This window comes from Carassius gibelio, chromosome A14, assembly GCF_023724105.1.
Source record: "Carassius gibelio isolate Cgi1373 ecotype wild population from Czech Republic chromosome A14, carGib1.2-hapl.c, whole genome shotgun sequence".
NCBI classification, from domain to species: domain Eukaryota; kingdom Metazoa; phylum Chordata; class Actinopteri; order Cypriniformes; family Cyprinidae; genus Carassius; species Carassius gibelio.
Window position 1 is genome coordinate 23368131 of NC_068384.1, and position 26705 is coordinate 23394835.

Sequence of the window (26705 nt, forward strand, 5' to 3'; positions counted from 1 at the left end):
TGACTGGAGAACTGCTTCATAGCATTAACTCAAGCTGTAACTCTAACTGAAAGAAACACAGACACTCTTTTTTCTCGTGTTTACTACTGTAAAGCTGCTTGCTTTATAGCAACCTGTTGCATAAACATGACCTGACCTGACTGGAGTGCTGAACTGCAAAGCTGTGCAAACACATCTTTATGATCAGATGCTTTTTTAAACTGCTGTTGATTACAGCGAGGAAGCATGCATGCATCTCAACCTGGTGGTTTCCAGATGTTCACAAACAGTAACTGGCATTTCAAACTTTTTTACCCCTTTGCAAAGAACTAAAAGCAACTGTGCTTTGAGTATGTGCATCCTTTCCAACGAAAGCCTCACTGTAGGGAATCTCCCATCACTCACCACTTGTGCGACGATGTCCTCCAGTGGTTCCCTGGGCACTAACTTCAGAGCGTTAGTGGCTTCTATCACTTTCTGCCTGCCCTGGTTAATCAAATCCTTGAACACAGACAGAAAGAATACAGTGTGAGAAGAAACACTGAAAATGCTAGACAAGATGGTTTGATATTTTCACAGAAATAACTAGCATTCGTAAACGGCAGCTGGCAGAGCACAAGCCAAATGTCGGTGCTTGAGAACGCATGTTCACGCAATTAGCTGCTGAAAGAATGTGAAAAGAGCATGTGGAGCTCATTACTTACCTCCAACTGTTGGTTGCTCATGGAGGCTAAGGCAGCCACGTTGAAAGGGAAGTAAGAGTTTGGTCCTGCTCCCACGCCCATTTGAGAATAAGACGGCTGGTTGATACGCATGGACAGACCCTAAAACAATAGAAGAGCGGGTCCATCAGTCGAAAAGAAACAGAGAAGCTTCATTTTATGAGATGAGGTCACAGAGAAAAATCACAACTGTAAATAATCTTCAAATCAGGTTTGGTCTGACGGATGAGTCAGCCTTCCATCACACTAGCACTTGCTGCAGGGTAATCTAACCATTGCTTTTTCTTCATTTTCCACTCCATTTGCGACTTTGACATGATTTGTCTGCGAACTGGCAAAGACGCACGCCGACCGATAATTCCCAGCCAACGGATCGCTGGAGGATCCAAAAAATCCTGATGTGCACCCATGTGAACCTCTGTTAGGGTCCTGCCCAAGCTGTGTTTGTGTTACAGCTCTAAACAGAACAGAAGGTCAGCGGGACGGCTGTGTTTGTGAGTAAATGAGCTACCGAGGCAGTCCTCTAACTGGTGCACGCAGCTCGTAAACACACTCCACAGCTGAGCGTCCAGTGTTCAGACCTGGAACGAGCAGGTGTGCGGCAGAGATGCCGGCCTGGATCACAGACGCTCATTTAATCTGGTTTCACAATGTGATGCTCACAGTTAGACAGCTTTCAACTGACTCAGAACTCGATAGGGTTCTCTAATCACTGCAAGTGACTGCTTACAATCCACTTTAAGGGCTCTGGCAGAGTTAATGATTTTAAGGCAAATCACATTATACAAATCTCTGCATAGACAAATGACTGAAGCCAGATGATCAAAAGCAGGTGAATTCTTTTCGTTGCATATAAAAGCTATGGCCAAGCGATCCGCTGATGAAATTACTTTGATTTAAGCATAATATTTAAAACGTCTTGCCAAAAAATAACATGTAATTTAGGAGGTGGATTACATGTGGTGCAGAATCTGTGCCAATGTGGTATGAATTACACACAGGCACACAATCCACAGACCGTCTGCACTGTCTCAATGCTCCCAGCAGGGATAACCAACTCCTGCCTCCAAACACAGCTCCTGCATTGGGCACACTACAGTTACAGTGATATTTTCCATGCACCATGTAGTGCAATACGAGCAATGTTCACTTCGGTCATTTTTACTGCTGGAGTATTCAAGGAAAGCTTTCTATAATTGTAGATCTATTTGCAGATGGACATTCTTTGCAATTTCATTGCTTCTCACTTTTTTTCCAGCAAAAGTTGAAAGTTTAAGTAATTCAACCCCATTATAGATGGATTCATTTTTGAAGCAGCGTTTAGGGTGACTACAGAATTGTTTCGAAGGGAATCCGTGTAGACATTGTTGTGATTGCCTAAAGAATAATTAGTGGATCTGACCGGAGAGAAGGCACTTATAATTAATATAATAATAATAATAGTCAGAGTCACTCGTCTCCCAAAATAACTCCACTAATGAGCCCCGAGGGGGAGGAGTCTCTAATCTCAAGTCAATGAGGATTGGTGTGCTTCAGTGGGTCTAAGAGGAACAACTACCGCCCAAAAAACCCTCGTCAAGCAACAAACCTTTTTGGTAGTTCCCACTGGTTTTATGCAGCCCTGAATAAAGCTTTCTGTTTCAAGGAGTTTAATGAGAGTACATATGCACACAGTAAGACCTCTCTCATGTCGTTTCTAAAAGTGTGGGTTAATGTCTTGTGATGCTTTTACACTACATTATTATTTGTGAGGTGTGGTCCATCGCTGAAGAAATGATCATCAGTAATGAAAGATTTAAAAAAACATGCACCTGAAGTATGGATGAAATCTAAGATTATATTTACAAACTGATATAATGGTATTACACAATATATATTCTTTTTTATCATTAGATGTATATAATAGTAAAGGGCTTGGCTACACACCTTCTTTTCGGCCTCGTATTCGGCCCAGGCTGCTTTACGATCTTCCTCACTCAGTGCCTCTTCCTCCTTGTGGTCCAGCAAAGAGTCGTGCTCGTGGTAGCAGACGATATGATCTTTGTAACTGTGAAGGAGTTCTGCCAGGAAAGGATCCTGAGATGGGAGAAAGTGCCAGAGAAAGATGGGTCAGCATCCCACATGAGCGCGCACACACACACACACACACACACTCCTCTAATAATCACCATAACCAGCATAATTATTGAGCTCTGGATTAGTTCAACTACTAATCACGAGTACAAAGGAGTCACATAATACATTTTATCATTTCATTTAATGTTTTCTGAATGCATGTAATTTTTAATTTGTTAAAACTGGATTTCCCGTTGAAAATGTCAGACTTCTCTCTGGTGACGTACAGGGCTGAAACGATTAGTTGACATTATCGACAATGTCGACAATAAAAAAATAGTCTACAAATATTTTTGTTGTCGAGTAGTTGTTTGATTTAATTTGACCTAATTTAGAGCCTGCAATAATGCGGTTTGACCAGTGTGGCGCAAGTCTGTAGTTCAGCTCTCCTCGATGCAATTCAAGAGAAGAAGAGAGACAGCAATCAGCGCTGCTTCAGAGAAACGCACCCGAGCTGAATCGAATGCAATTTTCATGTGCATCTCATCAGTAAAGACGCTCCTGTAATTAGAAGTATATCCCCAGCACGTGTGTTCAGATCAGGGTTGCCAGGTTTTCACAACAAATACTGCCCAGTTGCTTTTTAAAACTAGTCCAAAACTAGCCCAATCGCGTTTCCGGGAGGTTCCCCGATAAAAATTGCTTCCCTGCGTTAGAATATACATTTTTTGGAAGGGTTGCCTTGCTAAAATTCACATATCACGTTATTTGTATTGGGCTTGCTTCAAACCGCATGAAAAACAACAGACTTGGCAACACTGGTTCAGGTGGAGTGGCAGTGTCTACCGACAACTAACACAAAATCGCTTTCAAAATCGACAAAGAATCGCCACCGATTTTAACATCGATTTTGTGTAGATTGTCAATGAATTACAGCTCTGTGTAGTAAATGCCAACCAGTGTTGCCAGGTCTGTAGTTGTTTTTCATGTTCGCAGGTCGAAGCGACCCCAATACAAATAATGTGATATTTAGTCCCTAAAATGCAAATTTTACCAAGGCAACCCTGCTAAAAAAAAAAAACACGTATATTTTACCCGCAGGAAGCAATTTTTTTTTTATCGGGGAACCTTCTGGAAGCGCGATTGGGCTAGTTTTGGACTAGTTTGGAGAAGCAAATGGGCAGGATTTGTTGTGAAAACCTGGCAACCCTGATCCGAACACACGTGCTGGAGATATACTTCTAATTACAGGAGCGTCTTTACTTGATGAGATGTACATGAAAATCGCATTCGATTTTTTGCACAGCCCTACTTGTGATCAAATCTGCATTTTCTCCAGTCTTCAGTGTCACATGATCTTCAGAATTCATTCTAATATGCTGATTTGCTGCTCAAGAAACATTTATTATTATTATTATTTATTACTATTATCATCATCAATATTTAAAACAGTTGAGTAGACAGAAAATACCAACAATTTTACGCGCCTATAAGACCCAGTGACGTCGATGCTGCGATCACACCAAACGCGAATAGAGCGTCTGGCAAGAATGATTTCAATGTTAAGTCAATGTAAAGACGCGTTTACGTGCGTCTGAATGTCTGACGAGAATTCGCCTCTTTCGCGCACCTAGTTACAGGAGATTCTGAGTTATGGAAAGGACCATTGCAAGCTGACAGCGACCAACTTTTGTGGTGGAAAATTGGCAGTAAAAACCCCACCTTGCGCAGCTGTACCTGAGTGTCCCTGGGACATCAGTGCGGTCGGAGCGCGTCTTCTCAACAGCTGGACATATACTGAATAAAAAACGCTCTGCTCCGGACCCCAAAAATGTTGATCAACTTGTTTTCCTGTCCAATAAATTGGTAATGGCCCTAGCCTTTTTGCGCATTTCTGAAGTGATTAGACTCTTATTTATTTGTTATCTATAACAGTATTTTAACAAATTGCAAGAGCTGAATAACCAATCAAATTCTATCGATTAATCAGTGAAATAATTGACGATTAGTCTATTAATCGTTCTAATAACCGTTAGATTAATCGATTATCAAAATAATCGTTTGTTGCAGCCCTAGCGACATATGTAGGACTTCTCCAATCATGTAGCCTGATTAAGCTTGCCCCTGAAAGCTGGGCATCGGTTAATGTACGAAACAATAGAGACGAAAAGATGTCTCACTACCTCCATTTCGCTGTGACTTTAAAATAATTTACTTTTTCATCTTAACTATTACTCTGATCAACTAATACGAGTCACTGATGTGTCCACATGGACAGTCACGTGGATGTATTCATGCACTGGATGTCAAAGTTACAGGTTCAGAATGTGTTTAGTTTCAAGAAATGGTGTTTCTGGAATAGGGTCTAGTTTTAGAGCTCTAAAAGTTCTAGTGTGTTTTCATAATACAAGCTCTTTTATCTCATAATGAATAAATAAAACCGTCAATTAGCAGTTAGGTTGTGATGCAGCGCTAAAAATAAAAACAGAGTCCAAGTGTTCACAAGAGGACATATTTAAAATAACTTTCATGCAACTCTAGTATCCATGACTACACTGTTATTGAAAACAACACCTGAGCGGAGCACGATTCACATCCAGGCCTCGTACAAACATGGTTTAAAATTACTCTACAGCTATTGTTTGCTTTTCTTTGTCTCGCCTGCAACTTTACATTAAAAAGGTCAGGATCTAGAAATATCTGCTGGATCCCAACCATATGAACATAAATGAGTGAGTTATGTCATCACCCGATTTAGCAGCAACAACAAACAAAATAAAGCAAAAACAAAATTAATCATAATCATCATAACGTCCAAAAAGAAAAGCCTCACGATTCTAAATGTAGGACTTCTTACTAAATTGCTACAGAAAAGGTTTAGATAAACAGAATCGGATGTACAAAGAGAGCAAACCTCAATCGTCCTCCAAATGATTAACCAGATATTGGTTTATTTCAAGAAATAAAGATAACAGCAGTAAGACCGGTACCAAAAACAGAGCCATGCCTTCTGCATTACAGCAGAGTGTAATGGAGAGCGCAGCTACAGATCCGTCCACATCAAGGCTTTTCAGTAAGTGCCTCTGAAAGCTGGAAAATAAAAACACGTGGCGAAAGCAAGCACAATCACGCCAGGCCTGGCCTATACCCTCCACAATCCCCACTGGATGAGTGATGGTAATTTCTGGCTAAATTAAAACATGGCTGGATGCTGCCATGTGAGGAACCCCTTCTGCATCACAACCGTGAAAAAGACTGCATGGAATAGATGATCTCTTATTAAAAGCGTGCAGAAGATGAGGGGGAACTGAAGTGTGAGCTGCATGTCTGGAGCAAAAGACACCTCCACGATGAAGAGGTTGTTTGAGCAGATTTCAAACACTCACCATCATGAGAAGGCCGACCTGAGCTTATTTGAACATTGGCCAATTTTGAGCCGGGTAAATGGGTCACAGAGCCGCTGGGTCAAATGACAGTGAAGCCGTCCAGGGGAGCAGGGAATGCTGGGATTCCTGATTAATCTCCAGGCTGGAGCTCTGCGGGTGGTCTCGTCTGTCTCAGTAACCTGCCCTACATGTGCATCTCGACCGAGGGCACTAATGCAATACTAGAACTCCGGCATTGTCATACTGTGAGCTAACCCCACGCATGATGACGGGATTAGGAAAAGGATATCGTTTTACTTCATGCATGGATATGGAATAGGCTGGGTGGGGGAATGGGGGAAATCAGAAGACTGCAGATTTTTCTTCTTCTTTCTTTTCTCAGGAAAATGGGGAGTGGGGATCCCACAGGAAGTCAAACGTTGGGGGGGGGGAGCATTTTGCTTCTGATCAAAGCATGGAGGTGCATGAGCCAGACTGCTGCAAGGATAAATACTGCCCCAGGTGGGGAACAGTCTATCTGCCCATGTCTGAAGACAACGCTCTTTCTCATCTACAAATATCACAACTATAGAAATCGTAAACAAATTACACTGAGCAAATGTTAGAAGGTGCACCAATCATTGAGATCAGACATTCCCAGAGCACATCAATATTACTGTCAGAATTAGTCGTTTTTAGGCAGTTTACAGAATTGTTCAAGAAAACGTACGTTTTGTAGAGCCACTTAAAGCAATGATGATAATGCAACATGAACCACTCAAATGGTGCACAATAAGGCAAACATTGACTGTCTGTACAGGTAATCTTTTATGGCCAGACATAGTTTTTTTATTTGGCAAAATAATTTTTTGCCTTAACAGTGGGACTCTTAAAAACATTATTTACTGCTCAATCTCTCTCTGCAAGACATTTTTAAACCACCTTGAATAGCTATCAGTTAAAAGCTGACAACAGTAAGCATTCTTCTTGTAAGTTTTCCTAAATTAAAATGCTGAAACAGTGACACACTTCATTCGGGACTTGGCAAACAAAGCCAATTTACTTGAGACACAGTCCCAGGTGAACTTTGCTGGTGTGAAAAATGCAATCCGTTTCAAAAGGTACAAGGTCTTTTTTTCTTGCCATTTGTCGTCCTTCTAAATCTATTTCAGCACAACAGCCTCTTAAGGTTTCCGCTCACGCCAACTCATATTACATGCAATCCATGTTCACAAATTACTTTATTTCACTTATTACCATGGCCATAAACATCTGCCGTGTCCTCTTTAGAAGATAGGGTGTGAGGAATGGGAAAATGGAAGCGTGACAGACTGCATCCATAAAAAGAAGCAAAAAAAGATACAGGAGCTTCAGAAAAGTGTGGAAGGATTTGTGTTTTCTTCAGATGTCTAAAAAGGGGCATGTTGGTGAACAAAAATCTTATCTACCACTTTAAAATGAAGAGCCTAATGCTTGCCTCGGATTTCACAAGACATTATGTTTGACATGCAGGTGCATAAACTAAAGAAACCATGGGGTCCGGGGCAAGAGACTCAAGGAATGTGAAGGATTGAGATATTTGTAATACCTAACCTTAGCCAGGCAAAACGTGCTCTACAGCTGCACGCAAATTATACACATAACCTCAGTGCCCTGATATAAACAGTCTGTGTCTGCAGAGCTCTTGATGTCTGGCACAGGGCTGGATGTCAGGTGTCCCTCAGGCCTGCTTTAACTTTCATTTAATCTTTTCTACCATTTACTAAAAGGAATACGTTAGGATGAGAACTTCTACAGCACACTGCAGGTCACACCTTCAGCGCTTTCAATCAAGTTAGGGCAAATATCTAAAAATGGAGGGTTGAAGGTACCCACTCATTTAAGGAACATCTGGGGGACTTATTAAGACCAGCTCTTGCACCTAATTATCCCCTTAAGTCTGTTCCTTTGCTCAGCGAGACGCAGTTGGCGGGGGAGCCTCAGCGAAACCAAATTACCACTTTCCCACCAATGGACCACAGTCAGGAAGTGTTCACACCGACCCGACCGTGTCACTCATGTCTACCCACGGGTCTCAGCTCTATAATGGGCCTCCAAAGAGCCCCAGGCAAGGCCAGACCCCAAGCTGGGTGGCTCTCGTGTCTGGGCCACACCACTCTTCTTTATCATTAGAGTGGAAGTCCACTAGCTTCCTTTGTCTCCAATTAGTTTCTCTGAAAAGTACAAGAACACCCTAAAAGGGGTTTGGAATAATGACTGTTCATCAGGTCGGGGGAGGTTTACAGTGTTCCTCTGAAAACTTCAGAGACGAAGCAGTGAATCAGCGTAACAGATGGTCTTCGTGATGGCATGATGTTTGGGTGAGCTGCAGCGGCACACAGGTTGAGAAGCAGGATGTGTGCTTCAGACTGAGAGGGGGCAGGGAAGTCTTCCCAGAAACACCAGGGAAAGAATCAGGGGGACTGGTGGGAATAGCTGCTATCGCCAGATCAGAGTAAGTTTGCAGTGTACTATTACAAAGCAAATCCCTTATACCCAATATCTCCAAGGCTTTTAAGGAGATGTTAACTAAACGATCAGGTTTCATTAGGATTTTAATATGTAGAATATTTAAACAAATGAACAAGATCACATTAACAGTGCAGACTTTGCACAAATGGAGTAAAACAGGACTTAACCTCCAGTAAATGTCTTGTCCAACTCAGGCAAGTAAACATTATAGGTGGAGTCTCGTTTTACATTATCTGATAAGGTTTGATTGGTTTTTTTTAAAGAACAATCCTGAATACAGATTCAAACCAATTAAATATATTAAACTCCTAGATTAACAAACTAAACTAAAATAGAACAACAACATGTAAGGATCATCCATCCCTCTTTCAAAAACTTTTGTAATGGAGTTGAACAGTTGAGTTTTACAAATGTGTTATTGTGAGATGTCTATAAGTGTCAAAATTTCATTATTATTATTTTTTTTTTTACTGAAATTAGTTTTGTTATTTCCCTACAACAAAGTGAACATTGTAGGGGGAGTACATCAATTTAAGGCATTGTAGACTAGCTATTTAAAATATGTTAGCGATTAGTTCAAAACATCCAAGTTCTCGGTTCAAAGAACATAAGATTTCTGCTTAAAAAAAAAAGTGCAAGTGTCATATTCTTTTGGCTTATTAAAAAACAAGATTGATGCAGACACATTACACAAGGTAAGGAAAGAGCGATGGGCAGAGGTCTGCCAGGTTTAGACATTTCCTGCGTTCCATAAACCTGGCGAGGGTTTTGTGAGAAACAGAGATATGACTACAGGCTTTGAGGGATGACTGACTCATCTTCAGACGATTACAGGCAGCAGATTCCATCCATAACTGCTGACTTTCTCCATTCTGGTGCACATATGGCCAAATGTGGTCATCTGCCGAACACAAAGGGAGGGCTCCAACTACAACAATTAAAAGCTTGATGAAGAACAACAAGCTTCTCAAACATCGACTCTTAAGTGAGCAGCTTGTGATAAAACATTGAGGACTTCAGCAGAAGGATGTGGGGGGCTGTGTCTTCCCCAGTATAAACCTTCTGTGGTACACAAGACAAATATCTGCACAGCTGTGTGGCTTTGGACACATTTGTTGGATGTGTACTGGATGCCTCCAATTAAAGGATCCCAGCATCATTGGCTCTGCAGTAAACAAGGGTCACAGAGTGCAGCTGTGTGCTGTTGTGAAAGACCGGATGTACAATCGAAGGCCGTTGTGGTCTTGTAAAATCTTCAGGGGTTCTCTCTCGTGTGACCGTGCACCTGTGCTTAGATAGGACAGAGCTGAGCACTGTTCCTCCAATCTTCATCCCTCTAGGAAGACTGAAAGCTTTGGAAACCAGGCGCATGAGTAAATAACAGCGTCTCAATCCTTGTGAACATCAAAAGGTAATGTGCACAGGATACAGACCAGGAGCATTCAACTTCAGCAGTGCACGCACGATTAGGTTTTTACAAATCAGTGATTAGTAAACAAGCTCGTGTGTAACCAAGTTTCAATGTGAGTATACTGTACGTAATCTGCAAGTAATCTATACACTATACAGCACCAATGTTTATATTGTGGCAAAATGTAAACTGTAGTTTCATGGTTTATATACATCATTTTCATGTTCATACTTTTTAAAAGGATTACTAAAAATCCTTTCTTTGTATTGGTCTTCAGTAATATTAAAATTTTCTGAGATACTGAATTTGGGATTTTTCTTAGTTGTCAGTTATAATCCTCAAAATCAAAAGAAATAAACATTTGAAATATATCAGTCTGTGTGAAATGAATGAATATAATATACAAGTTTTGCTTTTTGAATGGAATTAGTGAAATAAATCAACTTTTTGGTGATATTCTAATTATATGACCAGCACCTGTATACAAGTACACCCGTGTAGGCAAATATATACTATATAGTAAATCACAACTGCTTGTAGCCCTAGTCTGCTTATGCGAGGCATGAGGATTTTAACATCTTGTCAAAATTAACTAGGCTTGCCGTGATAGACTGTGTTGATGCTGATACCAGTGTTAAAGCCCCAACCCCGGGCACATCATTTGCCCACCGACTACTGACCTAAACCATAGCTTTTTTACAGTATTAAAAATCAATTAGTTCATTAAAAGAACAGACACTACAATTAAAAACTGTGTGCAGAGTGCCGAATGAGATCCTCACAGGTCAGATTTCATTTCTCCAGTGAGTCCAGCTGACGGACAAGAGCGAGGTGAGACAGACAAGACGATGGCGGATGATTTAGTTTAGAAACAAAATGCAAAAGCGCCTGTTTGCCAATATTTTGGATTTTGAAAGCCTATTGACTTTTGCCATTTATGGTGATTTTGGACATTTTTGTAAACATTAGTTTGTTGTTTAATAGGTTACACACTGTTTGCAGATTTGTACTTTATTTAAACTTTGTGTCATTTATTTATTTTATTTGACATCAAGGTATGTGCCGTGCCTCCAATCTTTCTTTCTCATTTTGCTAAAACTTTCAACATTTCTTATTTATTTGGTTATATACTATACAAGTACACTTAGCCTATTTCCAGTTTTCGCCTGCCCTATAGCATGGTGTATTTTTATTTGTTTTGTTAATAGATGTTCTATGTTTTATAAATAGGCTAAAGTGAGTTTGTCGTCGTATTTTGTTGTATTCAAGCAATTGACACTGAATTGCCGCTAATTCAAAAGTGAAAGTAATGCGCTTTAAGCTATTTAAACGTGAGGAAGAGAGGGGAAATTCAAACAAACTATTGCTTTATGCTGAATTGCCGCTATGAAAGTGAAAGCATAATGTGCACGCCTCTTTTACAAGCTATTTAGAAGCGAAAGAAAGTGAGGAAAAGAGGGAACGGCTCGTCTCCGCTGTGATACCGCGGTCACACGATGATTAACCACTGGGAAAATTTGCTTTGAGATGATGCGTATTGTGAAAAGTGCTATACAAAGATTTGACAAATTGAGACAGAACACCAATGTGTTTTCTGCGGTGAAACGAAACGGGTGTTTTCACCTTGGGCAGCATGGGAGTGGCCCGCTTGCTCTTCTTCTCAGAGGGATCGTCCAGCTGGTCGGGCTCAAATGCGTAGAGCTCCGTCAGTTCGTTCATGGTAAAGTGGCGTTCAATCTGCTGCTGGTCCACAACTCTGAAGGACAGCGACTGTTTGGTGACTTGCCGGTCATAGATCTTCTCCTCCATGGTTCCCTATAGAAAAGAAACATGTCCAAACACATTACAGATCTGATCTGCCCCATGGGTGAATAAACGTGCCTTTTTGTGTCAGAACTACATTTCTCACCTGAGCCAAAAACCTGTAGACAAACACAGTCCTGACTTGGCCAAAGCGATAGACTCTGAAAATACTCTGAATGTCGTAGGATGGGTTCCACGAGGCGTCGAAAATGATGACCCTGTTTGCAGCTACCAAGTTGATCCCAAGAGAGCCAGCTCTGGTTGAGATGAGGAACAATCGACCCCTGTGGAGAACAAGAACACGAGTGCTTGACAATCATGGAGACACTGTCCTGGGGTTTGCTACTCAAAAGGGAAAAACATCTTTACCGAACATTACTGGTGTCATTGAACTCCTCTGCCCATTTCTTCCTGGTCAGGGCGTTAGTTGAACCATCTAGACGATAGTAGTCAATGTTTCTGAACCACTTGCCCTCACCTTGAGGAAAGAACAACAGCATAGCCAGTCAACAAATAACTTCTAGCAAAGGTTTTACGCTGCTGTCGTCCCTGGTAGTGTTTGCTGTATGGAGAGCCTAGGGGAAAGTATGTACCCTACATAGGTGGCAAAGACCAAAGAACTGGTGTACAGCAATTAATATCGTGGCCTCCCACACTCGTGTTCATAACTAACATTCATATGTTTCCAATTATTCCTCTGTGATCTTTTCATTACAAATAGCAAAGCCTTAAGCAAACATTTTTTTGACGAATAAAAAAGGCCTAATCATTTTCAAAATGAAAGTTAAAACAGCTGTGAGGGTTTAATTGGGTCTGTGACCTTATGTTTACATGCACATATTTGTGTGTTTCTTCGGGAACGAAACCCAGATCTGTGCATGTAACCACAGTTTGCACTCACTGGATCAGTGCTCGCTTATTTACTGATATCAATATTCAATTTACAGCAAATCTAATCTGCAGGACTGGCTATAAACACAACACACAAACATGAGCCACTGTACAAACCATATGAAGTCAAGATGTGGAGCGAGACATTACAGTTTGAAAGTTTTTGCACATTTTCTTTTCTTCGGAAGTATGGACCGACTCAACGCACACAAGAACAATAAGAACAGATTTGATTGCATGCTGACATATAATTTAAAATAATGCACTGCACCAAATAACGAACACAATATCCTGTCATTGTTTGTAAGAGATTAATTATGAAAAGCATGCAGACGTTAAGTGGCAGAAATGTCTAGCACAGAAAATCCAGAAGATTACAAAGGCTCAGGGAAAGCATTACCTTTGTACGGAGAAAGCTTGCCTTCCTCTTTGGCTCTGCCTGCCAACTCCAGGAAATCTTCAATGAGGTCCAGAGAAATGAGAGACTGGCTGAACACCAACCTGAGCACACAGCACACGTGACCGTCACACACATGACCGTATGACACGGAGGACCATCGATCCTGTTTGCTACTCAACTCACACTTTTTCATCCAATTCTTCAGCCATGCGGAGGATCTCAAAAAGAAGCACCATTTTCCCAGAATGCTCCAGCACCTCAGAATCGGTCTCGGTCACAAACTCTTTGTACCAGTCCGGGGAAGGGCTTCCGGGACTGGAGTTTGGCGCCCGAACTGAGGAAAACATCACAGATACACACTGTTGAGGAAATATGTGAAGACTTGCACAGTAGGTATCAGATAAAAGTCGTTTCCTCTAGGATTTTTTCCAGCTGTGGTGGCAGGACTGTGTGCTGTTTAACTAAAAAACAATGGTTTGGTTACCAACATTCTTCAAAATATCTTCTTTCAGCTTGAGTGTGAGTCAATGATGCCAGTCCATTTTTAGCAGGACTTCCCTTTCAGGCACTGTTTAACTCTAATCTGTACGGATGATTTCGTCAGTAATCTCAGTCTTACCCTCCTCCACAGGCTCTGCTCGGTTGCGCCCCTCAGGGTTTCCTCCACGAGAACTGGTGTTCCACTCCTTAATCACTTCCAGGTCATCGCTGTCAGACTTGTCTGAGCTCTGCTCTTTCCCTTTGCCTCGCTTCTTCTTTCTGTACGGGGAAACAGATCGCTCATTATACAGGCAGCAAGCAGGACGCCTACCAAGAAAGAGTGCGTCTCATCTCAAACCTTTTGGGCTTCTCATCTTCAGAGGTCAAACTCATGGAGGACTCCTCTGTCTCTGAGGCTATGAACTCCTCCATACTGTCCTCGTCGAAGTATCCCTGTTAGCACGGAGGGGGGAGAAGCAGTAAAGAAGCTGCATTTGTAATCATTTAAAGGGCTAATTAAACCAAAAATGTGTTTACTCAAACTCATGTCAGTCCAAACCTGGATATTTTTAATGAGACCTCCATTGAAAGTCCAGGCAACCAAAATGTAGAACAGCCAAAAAGGTTGGAAAAGCTTTGTAAAAATGATGCTTAATATGATAAACCAATTTGATTTAGACGAAGTGCTCTATGTATGCGTGTCAATCATTATTCATAGATTAAATGTAGGCTTTAGTTTTAAATCATATTAGGTCTCTTTTCATATGGATGGATTTCTGACCATTTTGGATCTTTAAACTTTTGGTTACTGGACTTTGGATGGAGGAACAGAAATCTGTGACATCTTCTTTTGTTTTTCAAAGAAAGTCTTCTGCATGTTGGGTGAACTGTCCCTTTAAATGATCTAATGGATTGTCTGCTTTTCTAGGCCTTAACTTAATAAACCTGGGATAGATAATGTGAACTTGAGAATGTACAAAAGTGCTTCTTTGGCAACTAAAGAACATCATTTGGCTCCCTGGTCTTTTCTGGGGGGGGGTCTGGCGTCCTGTATGTGCGCAGAAAGCGATGACTCCAGGAAAAGTTTCCCCTCAAGTAAAGTCCCCCGGGGTTGTGTTTTCAGAGAAGTCTTGATTCCCTCACCTTGTTTTCTTTACTGATATAGTCCAGCTGGAGGCACCACGGATGGGTCCAGATTCTGCTGAGCATCTGGAAATCCTGGAAGAGTTTGGTCCCGGCGCGGCCTCGTCCACTTTCCAAGGCAGATCCGACACCTGTTCAGAGGGAGACGTTTAGCGCCTGACGCTGGCACGGTTTCTGTCCCAGCGTGCCAGAGCACGGCGCACCGCAGCGCCCCAAATCCTGAATTGAGATTAGCCCAGAGGATTACGTGAGCAGGTAAACAAGCTCTCAGCACTGTGAGAGGATCACGCTGCCCGCGTTCACACTGATACTTAGAGACGCACAGCAACAAAATCGTCCACATAAAAAACAAAACATGCCTTTACAAGAAAGGCTTTGCTACAAACATCTTAAAACTGCTGTGCGCCATTTCTCCAATTCACCAAGCGGATTTGCCAAAGAAATGACTGGCTAGGTTTAAAAAGAAACACTAGCATACTGAACATAGCACGGTGCCTGAACCTGAACCATTAGTGACTAATATCAGAGTATTTGAAGCAATCATAACCCTCTTAAACATCCAATGTTATGTCATTAATAATCTAACCACTTTCATTTTTCTACAGGGCCAGAGTATAGTCATCTGGGACAGAATTAGTATAGAATAGCAGCACAGCTGGGATACGGTTTGAAACTGTTTAAAACACTAAAAGCCAGTTCACCTAAATACAGCATGAAATTGGATCAGGGTTTGGGTAAATCAGGCCACCGGGACAAAAGCAGAAGTATTAAGGTAAAGACAGTGTCTGGTTGGTGGTCTCTTGGGGGTCTGCACCCACAGTCACAACAGCAGCGAGCTCGGAGGAAATCCGGCCTAATGAGCCTCGGGCTGGGAAATTCTCCCAAAGCTCTTCATTAGATAAGGACGTGGGAATGGGTTGAGATCGCCCCGTGTCCTGGTGCCAGCTGCCACTCATCCTCTCCCAGCTGCAGAGCTAGAACACCACTGAACCACTCAACTCAACAAAATCAGGAGACTCAAATCTCCAAACCCCCATTTCAAGATTTAAGCTCACAGACTGTATGATGTACATTTGACTATTAAAACTCAACATGACCAAGCATTTAATAACTTGATAATGCGATTTATTCCTGAGTGAAACTGAACATTCAGTACAAACCTGATCTAAAGTGAGATGGATTTTATCAAAAATGGATTTGATCTGTTAGTTCAGCATTGGGACTCAATGTTCATTATGAGAATAACAATGGAAAGCGTTGTGAGATGTGACATAAACAGAAGTGTGTAGTGTGTTGTAGAGCTGCACCTGTGAAGTGATCCAGATAGTAGCGGTAAAGCTTGCACTGAATGGGTGATAACCGCACCGCTAACACGTACTCGTGCTTCGGAGGCAAGAATTTTGTAAGGGCAGTGTAGTCCCTTCTCTGCGGAAAACAACCATTTCACAAGACTGTTAATCACAAGCACTGAATATTTCACTCATTTATGGAGATGTTTTACGCACAATCACATGACTTGACATATAAGTCTCCAATATTCAAACTTCGGATGGCTGTGGTGTTTGGGCTTACTTGGACGCATCCCGCCAGCATCTCGTAGAGGATGTGCGCGCGCTTCTTCATGACTCGGACGTCAACGAGCGTGGAGTCGGCGCACTGGCCGTTCTGGATGGGGTTGATGAAGCGGTTTCTGAACTCCTTCACTGATCCCAGCAGGTTCTCCTTGATGAAGTTCACCATACAGTGATCTGAGGGGAGAAGATGACACTTTCACTTCAAGAAACGATTCCTGTCATCGTTCTAGTCTTTCCACATTCAGAATGATTTGTTTTCCACCTCAATGGCACAACCATGAACTGCCACAGACCACCTGAAGCAGAATGATCCTTTAATACTCCAGATTGGATTGAAATCTAGTTGCAATTAAATTTCTGGGAGTCAAGAAGCACTGAACGTTTAGAGCCAGTTGGAGGTAGTTTTTTTCCCCAAAAGCAATAATTTAAGTATTTAATAACTAGTACTCTACCTGAATGAATTGGTTGAAAATTTAAGCTGCTGGCTTTAAAAAAACTAAACTACTGAATGACTGTATCGGTGCCTCACACTCGATCAGGTTGTTCTGCAGAGGCGTTCCTGTCAGCACCACTCTCCGACGAGTCTTGATGGAGTTCATGGCTTTGGAGACAGCAGACGCTTCGTTCTTCAGCACGTGACCCTCGTCACAGATGACAAAATCTGGACCTGTGCATCAAAACATCATCCATTCAGATCATTTCCACCATCTGAATGTGTGCAGGGCTGACATCAAGCGCTCACACAGTTTCTGACTAGCATCGCATTAATAAAAAACTATCGCGATACCTTGCTTTCAAAATCGGTATGAATCCTCACTTTACTAGAGAAGACTTTCCTTCAGGACTTCAGAAAGATTTCTTTTTAAGAGTTATTGCTCTTCAACAGTCAAATGCATACACGATTATGTTAAAATGGCCATCTTGGCTAATGACTCAAGTGAAAGCTGAGAGAGAGAGCGTAAGTGTATCGATACATTTGATCCGTGCAGCTCTTAAAGTGACAGCGGTCTAATATTCACACAATATGCTAGAAATGTTAAACAAACCTACAATGATATATGGTTTATCTGCGTTCTTCACATCATCTTGGGAACTTTCATCATCATAAAGAAAATGTATAATGCAATGCTAATCGACAACCTTTATTGCAGTAAGATTATATTTTGTACTTCGTTTGTAACAATAAGCCGTATCAGAAAAATGAAGTTATTTCAAAACACTTGTCCGATGTTTTAGAGTAAAATCATGTTATAATGTTCTCCACAACAGGTTTATAAGCGCTTCTCGTTGAGTTCAAGAGGATGTCTGGAATATGTTGTTACGCTATTAGTTTTACCGGACTTCTCCATGATAATTTTGAGCAGAAGTGCTGTGCTAATGCAGTAACTTCACCTGGATCGACCAGAGTTTTCTGAAAGGTTTCCTTCAGCTTCTTGCTCTTGATGTTTCGTCCTTGCGTGAGGTTGCGGTACATCTCGTAGCCTATGATCATGACACCGCCATCCTCCTGCCAGCGCTGTAAAGCGTACGCTCTCCTGAGGTCTCTTCACCGTGGCCAGCTCCTGCACCTGAAACACAAGGGAGAAGACACCGGCCCACGGTGAGATTAAATGTCAACTGGAAAGGAATGTGCTCCAGTAACCGTTCAGCTGGTTTCTATTTACCGGACAAGAGCCAAAATATGTATCAAGAGGAAAATACCAACACTTGGATCTGTTAAACAGGTTTATTTGATTTCAAAATGTGCATATGACACACCAGTAAATGCTGAGAATAGCCAATCACAACAGTTTGCTTCCATATACATATCTTAAAATAGTGCACCAATAAAAAAAAAAAAACTCCTTTATTAAAACTATTTCCCCATTTTAATCCTCTCAATTACACAGACTGCATACAATTCAGCCGCTTCAAAATAAATGTGTCTTTATTAGGTTTCAAATGGACCAATGATGGGCAGATCTACGATACACGACCCCAAATCTTTACCTCTAAACTCTCCTCATCTCCCAGGCCCTCTTGCCACTTCTCAAACTCGTTGAGCCAGTTGAGCACCGTGTTGAGAGGACACACCACCAGAGCGGTGCTGAAGTTCAGCTTCTCACACAGCAGCAAAGTGTGGAGAAACGTCACCACCTGCAGGACCACAGGAGAACAGCGGTCAAACACTGCCCTGCTCCTTCTACACATACTATCATCATCATCCTTTATTCCAGTTACCTGCAGGGTTTTCCCCAGCCCCATGCAGTGAGCCAGAATACATCCGGAGCCAGAAGACTTCTTGACCTTCTTCACAGACTCACAGCAGCAGTCCCACATGAACTGCACTCCTGCACACAGACAAACACAAAACCATCACTTAGCATCGGTGTTCTTCCATGTATCCTCCATTTAGAAAACAACACTGCTATGATGACCTAAAAAATGCAAGGAAAATGAGAAAGACGAAACAACAAAGGAAATAAATCATCATTAAACATCAATCTATGGGTAAAAGAGCCATCTAGATTTGTTTAGTTTTAGACACATTTGTGGACAATAATTGTCCAGAGGTTAATGTTAGTTAATTCTCAATGAATAATACATTACTGTATTAATTCATTTTTGTTAATGTTAGTTGATGGAAATAGTTATTCATTGTTAGTTCATGCTAATTCACAGTGCATTAACTAATGATAACTAGCATAACTTCTGATTTGAATGATGCATTGGTAAATGTTGGAATTAACTAAGATTAATAAACGCTGTAGAAGGATTGTTCGTGCTTAGATCATGTTTACTAAAGTAGTTAACTAACATTAACTAATAAACCATTATTTTAGTGTTACCACATTTTTTGGCCCATGTAGCCTTCGTTACATCAGCATGAAAAGCAGTTTTAAAAGATATTTTATGTTGAATGAAACTGGTCTCGTTTTGACTTGATGATGACTTTAAACATTGATTTACTTCAGGCAACCCTTTTCATGGACCTTCTATGAGCCACAAACACTGAACGCTTACTCAATCCAAAGCATTACAATAAATAAATCATTTATGTATTCTTTTCCCTGGTACTGAAAAAGAAACAAGCCAGCCGTATAAGGCTGGGCGACTGCTGACTCACCGTCCACCTGATGGGGCTTGAGTTTGGTCACCAGGTTCCTGTGAACCTGCACTATTGGTTCCTTGGTCTCCTCGTCCTCATCCAGCACCAGCTTCGTGGTGATGGGACACGCGACCTGCGATGACTCCTCCACCACGATAGTCTGAAACCAAAGAGTACCAGCTTTGAGTTTTCTCTGTAAAATGACAACTATGACTCTGCAGAAGAGTTTCTAAACATCTGCATCTTGTGTCTGCACCTCTCGTAGTTTCTCCCTCAGCCGCTCTCTCTCAGCAATGCGCTTCCTCCTCTCCTCTTCCTCCTTCAGCGCATCCCGGGTCTCCGTCCTCAGGCTGTCGTCTTTAATGATCTTGCGGATCTTCTTACGGTTTTTGGGTGTTCCTTTCTCATCCCCTTCATCTTCTCCATCCTCTTCCCCTCCACTCTGCAGAACAGAAGAACCAAACGCTCTTCACATCAGCGGTTCTTGTGTTGTTTTGCTGAAACGGATCAGTACAGTACCTTGCCACTGGACGAGGAGTCTTGGATCTTAATGCGACGCCGTTTCTTCTTCTCTTTGTGGTAACTTCTCTCACCGTCCTTGCCAGCTTTATTGGACGACCTGCAAGAGTTACCACAACATGCTCCATAAGATCTGTTTCCCATCGAGGAGGATTTCATTCATTGGTTTTCATGGTTTTCTAAAAGCATTTAAAACTAATGGATGCATATTCTTTCTGATTAAATCTGGAAGTCTGCACTAAACTGTAATCTCAAAGTTAATAAACTCATTGCTCTCCGTACCGTGTTTTGCGTCTGCTGCTCTTTTCTTCACCGCCGTCTTCACTCACGGCTTCACTGAGCGCTGATGCATCACTGGAGCCCGAGCTCGACTGCTCGAAGTCCGAGTCTGCCGAATCATCGCTGTCCACTACACAAACACACCGTCCAGGAAACACTTCAGCTCATTCAGTGCAATCACACCTGTGGCTTTTCTTTAGACTTCACACCAACCTTTCCGCCTGCCTCTCTTTTTGGTTTCTTTCTTCTTTTTGACGGTGGTCTCGTCTTCAGAGTCTCCCTCGCTTAGAGTCAACTTCTTCCTCAACAAACGGTGCCTGCGTCCACCTTTCTTCACGTCAACATCTGAGCCAGAGTCTGAGGTTTCATCCTCTTCATCTGCAGGAAACAACATCATTCACGACAAGAACACCAATGCATTAAACTGGATTAAATCTGAACTGAGTTTGTATGATATATCAATATAACGTTTGTACAATATAGTGATTTTTTTCTATATAAACATTAACATCGATATACAGTAGTTTGACACAAGAGCAACTGAAAAATAGCGGAGGACACAGAATGAGCTGTTGCTCAATTCTGACTAAAATAAAGTTTTGCTGTAATATTTATAGTTAGACAATAAAATGTGTCCTTTAGAAGTAAGAGCATTTTTATGATAGCACTGTCAATTCACAATTGAGGTAATCAAAATAGTCTAATATAATTAGTGCTTTTCATTTTTAATTTAGTGAATTTCGTTGTCTTTAGATCATAACGTCACAATGTTATAATGTAATGTGATGTTAACCCTTTTCAATCATTACATTTAGCATAGTCTACATGTTTACATTCAGTTTATTTGATTGATTCTCATAGACTTTATATATAGACATTGTTTTTTTGGTCAACATTGGGCAGAATGTGAAAGAAGAAGAAGAAGAAAAAAATATTTTTTCTTTAATCCAAATATTAAAAAGTAGAAATACAGAGATATATACACAATATAATCGCAATTCAGGGAAAATACAGGCTATATGGCCCAGCCCTATCTGAGCTAACGCTCACCAGTTTCGTCTTGCTTCTTAGCACCGTCTTTTCCTTTCTTTGGTGAATCCCCATCCTCTTTATCTGCGTTTTCATCATCAGACGAACTGTCCGCTCCAGAGGAATAGTTGGCCTTGATCTGCGCCAGAAGCATCCTCTTGGCAATTCTTTTAGAAGAGACAGAAACTACATTCGTCCAGACGTCCAGAATAATACATCTTGTTGCTTAAGCTTGTGACGGTCCCATTCTGAGACATTTTCATGAAGGTAACTACTATGATTATCAGAATCAGAAACACTGAGGCAGTGGGAAGCTGAGCTTGAGAGGATTTATGAGTTTAATCAGGTCCCACAGTTAGAGGATTCAATGGAGTGACAAGGTTTAGCTTTATTATATTTTTGTAAAACCCATAGACGGGGGACATCTTGTGATTAAACAGACATAAAGACCATTCACAGCATGTTGTAAAATCACACCTGTTCTCTGGATCGTCGTCATCATCCATAACCTGGGAGGAGGACTCAGCCTTCAATTCAATTTCATCACCTTCATAAACGAGAAGAAAGATAAATAATAACACCACTTATAAACAAGGTTCATACAGAAACTTTCAAGGACTTTCCAAGCACAACGTGATTATCTTTCAAATTCTATGATAATAAACTAATAAAACAAAATGGTACAAATAAAGTGCAGCACAAAAGCATGCTACGACTGTGGCAACCTTAAAGGAACACTACACTATTTTTGAAAATAGGCTATTTTTCCAACTTCCCAAGAGTTAAACAGTTGACTTTTACCATTTTCAAATCCATTCAGACGATCTTTGGGTCTGACGGCAGCACTTTTAGCTTAGCTTAGCATAGATCATTGAATCTGATTAGACCGTTAGCATACAGCTCAAAAATGACCAGAGTTTCTACAGCTTCTTTGTGTACCTTCTTGCACATGAACTGACAAATGCATAAAGTTATTTCAAAATACCCATCTTGGCAAGTACCTTTGCAGCTTTAACAATGATTCATCTATATTCATTTTTACAGTGGAGTACAGATGCACCGGTCGACTGGATATTGTGTTTTATTTCAGACTATCTCTGTTCCAGATTGGCACACAAACTGCACTGCAAGCATTATCCAAAATGCCAATTGTGTGGAAATATTACTAACCCTAAGTGTGTAAATGACCTTCAAACAAGAGAAGCTTAAGACTAACACACAGTGGAGAAAATACCGTAGCAGGCAGAGCAAGATCACGGTTCATGATGTGTAAAATATTTGAAGAAAATCCAATATTGAATTGGTGGTTTATAGGAGTTTATCTCTTAGAGTACGAATAGTTAACATGGCTTTTTCTTTGAATCTTGTCTCTGTATAATGCATTTGAATTAGTGTTGACGTAGCACTGCTTTGTTTACAGCAGTAATCATGGAAGCGCTGTATCGCTGCTGTTATATGAGCACCATCTGCTGGCGGAGAGTGAATCTGCGTTCCTAAAGGATCATTTTTTTATTCATTTTATCCGTTATTTAGATTCAGTTGTGCTTTGCTTGTAATTTGTTCTCATTTACTCACTGTTCGCTTGTCTTTAATAATGTTTAAACTATAGGCTTTATTTGTTAGGCTTGAAGCTTTTGCTGTGCTATCAAACTCAGAATTGTAATTGGTTTGAAATCAATGAGCAAAGTGCAGCTAATACTCTCTGCCACACAATGCAGATTCATTAATAAACCATTTTGCCAACTGACCTGATGACTGATGGAAACCATCAATACTAGCCATCACAGACTCGAGTATTGGTTTAATCTTCTGCTGATCACTGTCTTCATCTGAGTTAGCGGCCTGCTCCTCCTCCTCCTGCTCTTCATCACTAGATGATAACTCCTCCTTGGTTTTAGGCTTTTCTCTCTGTGACCCTCGTTTCCTCTCGGATGACCTTGTCGGGGCTTTCTTGCCCTCTTTACTGGATTCATTCTCTTGCTTTTTGACACCTTTGGATCTTTTTTCCCCACTATCAAGCTTGGACAGGTTTTTGATCTGTTTCTCAAGATCAGAGTTGTGGTTTGAGGAGTCAGATTCTCTGCCCTTATTTTTTTTGGTGCTCCTTTTCTTTGCGGTTGATGACTTTTCAGAATCTGAGGAGGCCATTTCGAGTTTACGCTTTGGCTTCGCTTTAGCTTTCTCTAAATTCTTCTTCTTGGTACCTTTGCCAGAAGCACTTTCGGGTTGACTCTCATCCGAGCTGGCCTTCAAGGCAGCCTTCTGCAGGACCTCAGGGACTTCATCCGAGTCTGAATCACACGGCTCCTTCACTGCGGCGCTGGGCTCTTCTTTAGCCGTTGACGACCTCGGTTTGCGTCTGCTCTTCACCTCTGGTGACTTACGCAGCGGTGTGGTCTTCATCCTGGGGGAGCGTCGGCTATCTTGACCCTTCTTTGGCAACGTGTCACAATTCATGTCTTCTGAAGGCGACTGTTCTTTGCTCTCATCTCGTTTTATGGTGATTTTAAGAGGAACAGGTGTTAGTTTGACAACGAGTTTTCTTCCCAGTTTTGTAAGGCTGTTATTGGAAACCACAACTTCAGCCTTGGACGTTGATTTCCCATCAATGGACTCATTTGAGCTGCCATTGTCACAGTTTTCTTTCTTCACTGCAAGACTCTCGACCATCTCAAAGAGCTCTTCTGGGACAGACGTTGGAACAGACACAATGTCTTTATCAAGAGACGCTTCACCTGCTGGCACTGAGCAGTCCTCAAAGTCAGGGTTATCTGCCATTTCTTGGTCTTGAGCTTCACTTTCTTCAGACTGGTCCTGAGGTTCTTCTGGAGAGGGTGGGAGGCTCTCCTTCATTTCAACATCAGCTGAGTTACACTCCTGCTGGTTTTCGTTCTCTTCGACCACTGGATTCTGGTTCTTGGTGGGGCAATCCAATCCATCTTCTCTGACAGGAGCAGGGTCAGCGTGGTTCGAGTTAACAACCGTACGATCTGCAGTTTGACTGTGTGCTGGTCTTTGCTCCTCTCCATTTTGAAACTTGAGGCCTTTCGATTCAAATTCTTCTTCGAGTGATTCCTCCAGAGCCATGTGGGCCTTTTTCAGATCGGCCAAAACTGATTTGAAGGCCTTTAAGTGTCTATTACTTACTGCACTAGCGTCGCTGCCTTTTGACGTTTGCTGGAGGAATTGTACAAAAGTACGATTCAAACCGTTTGTGGTCTCGATTAGTTTTTTGGTCTTCTTCACAAGCTCTTTCGGAACCGTCAAGGTCTTACAGGAAAAGGATAACGATCCCGCTCCGTCCGAGGCGTAGTCCTGTCCATTCACGGCAGTTTTTTCTCGCTTGCTGTGCTTGTGTTTACGATCTTCACGCTTTGTTTTGTCAGTGTCTCCCTTGGGCTTTCTGTACGACGATTCCAGACTGAGCAAAACTTTCTCGCAGGTTTTAACAATGTCTTGCAGCGGCTCTGGGCGGCACACATAGCAGTGCCATTTGCTTTCTTCATCCATGATCTCAGACAGCTCTTTTCGTCCAAGGTTCCTCAAAATGCATTTTTTGCAGAAGGCATTGCTGCAGTAGTCACAGCAAATCAGATTACCGCCTTCTGCACACCATCTGAAAGAGAAAAAACATGCCGTCATTTGGGTCAAAATTTAATTGTGTTGTCTAAGGAAAAGAACACCAGGAATTTCAAGCTAATAGACAACATATTATACAGTATATAATAATCGTTAACTTGATACTAGTTATAAACCTGAAAACACTATACACCTAATCTGGATCTTTGTTCTTTTATTTGTTTGATTACTTGCATTTTTATTTCTTAATTATATTACTGACTGTTTACTTGAAATCTTTAATGGATGGAATTGACCGCTCTTTTTTCAACATTTGTGTTAAATAGTATTAGTAGCCATAGCAAATATAAGAAAATATTTGCAATACTTGGGGAAAAGTGTTCAATGACAACTGTGTGATTATCAGTTTAAATTATGCATGGATGCTTTGGTGACCAAATGATTGTTCACTTTGTATTTGTATGGTTTTTAAAAGCCACATAATTTTATCTATTTTCCCTAGCTGGTATCGTCACAGCTGTAGCGTTATTAATAAATGTTCAGTACCAACCTGCATTGCTCATCCATTCCATCTTCGTCCTTGTTGATATCATCGCTCATATAATATCTGAAACATGACTGTAAGAAAAAGGCATGCATGTTAATGTCAGAGATACGAGCACGTAATCGGCTGTAACAAGTTAATCTGGTTTCTACCTTGCAGATAAGAACATGCAGTGCGGGATGTTGAAAGACGGCATCCTTCTGAAAATGATTGACTTGCTGTCCACATGCTGTGCAATTAAAAATCTCCTGGAGCTGCTCGTCTGTGAGGGATTCAAATATGAATGAAGATGATAAAACAATCATACTGCAATGCTAAGACTCTTTAATATTTGAGCCGTTTCAGCCTCATCACTTGAGACACACAGATTCTCTCACAAACACTCGACTGACAGAGCTGGGTAGATTACTTACAAATCAATTACTAAAATTATTTACGCCCAAATATAAGTCTGAATTTGTAGCCTTTGACACTTTTGGCAAAACATTTAACTGGAAATCAGCTGTTCCTTCTACTCATTCGTTATGGATTAAAGACATTTTCCATTTCACTTAAACTAAAAAACACATTTAATGGATCTTCTGACCATTTCTGTCAAATTTGGGGACCCTTTCCTAGATTATGTAGGAAGTATGAAGACCCTCAATCACCGAAGTACACATCTGCTCCCCTCCCCGAGTATACAGACTACTGTTCGATTTTTATTATCTAGAGATATACACGGAGGTCATACAAGTAAATGTTTTGCGGTTGTATGCAGTGTTTTGTCAATATGGAAAAATGTAAATAAAGTGAGAGGGGGAAAAAAGAGGCATGGGATCCTTTAGAGCACAGGGGCTTACTCACCGGGACGTTTCCGAGTGCCCTCCTCTTTGACTTTACTTCCTCTGCTACGAAACTCTGGGCCGTGGAACTCATCTTTAGCTTCGTTAGCGGCCGGTTCTGGTTTGACCACCACTGTGCCTGTGAACGGTGAAGCCGGGAGATTCAGTCGCCTCTCAACCGACACGCTCGATCACTTTAAAACATCCTGATGGAGGACTAACCTTGAGGCAGCTTGCTGAGATCCTGACCGCTCTGCATGCCGTCTTCACCTGCACTCTCGTTCACACAGTCAGATTCAGCCACCGCAGTGTGCTTGGTCACAGATGAAGGTTTCCTTTCATTAACAATAGGGGGGGGGGGGGGGGGGGATTTCAGTGAACATGATCAAAATATTCCAAACTCCAAATTCCAAGGATTCCATTCCAACCACAACCAACACTCCAAAGAACCGTGTGCAAAACTACAGCATCAGATTCAAAAGAGTAATGCATACATAACACCAACATGT

The 26705-nt window shown here is 41.5% G+C and overlaps 1 protein-coding gene across 1 annotated transcript in view; it reads right to left on the minus strand.

The window, feature by feature from the left end:
- LOC128026856 (transcriptional regulator ATRX-like) overlaps nucleotides 1-26705 on the minus strand; it is a 33615-nt gene that overhangs the window by 3990 nt on the left and 2920 nt on the right. Inside the window, 30 exon segments of the mRNA XM_052614092.1 lie at nucleotides 385-480; nucleotides 684-803; nucleotides 2628-2777; nucleotides 11667-11858; nucleotides 11953-12130; nucleotides 12216-12324; nucleotides 13138-13238; nucleotides 13321-13471; nucleotides 13757-13896; nucleotides 13976-14070; nucleotides 14761-14891; nucleotides 16068-16185; nucleotides 16333-16508; nucleotides 16864-17001; nucleotides 17727-17869; nucleotides 17871-17902; nucleotides 18324-18470; nucleotides 18555-18664; nucleotides 19441-19582; nucleotides 19679-19864; nucleotides 19942-20041; nucleotides 20224-20350; nucleotides 20434-20598; nucleotides 21271-21416; nucleotides 21727-21796; nucleotides 22998-24865; nucleotides 25379-25446; nucleotides 25525-25634; nucleotides 26219-26335; nucleotides 26419-26531. Coding sequence (XP_052470052.1) covers nucleotides 385-480; nucleotides 684-803; nucleotides 2628-2777; nucleotides 11667-11858; nucleotides 11953-12130; nucleotides 12216-12324; nucleotides 13138-13238; nucleotides 13321-13471; nucleotides 13757-13896; nucleotides 13976-14070; nucleotides 14761-14891; nucleotides 16068-16185; nucleotides 16333-16508; nucleotides 16864-17001; nucleotides 17727-17869; nucleotides 17871-17902; nucleotides 18324-18470; nucleotides 18555-18664; nucleotides 19441-19582; nucleotides 19679-19864; nucleotides 19942-20041; nucleotides 20224-20350; nucleotides 20434-20598; nucleotides 21271-21416; nucleotides 21727-21796; nucleotides 22998-24865; nucleotides 25379-25446; nucleotides 25525-25634; nucleotides 26219-26335; nucleotides 26419-26531 — 5539 coding nt within the window.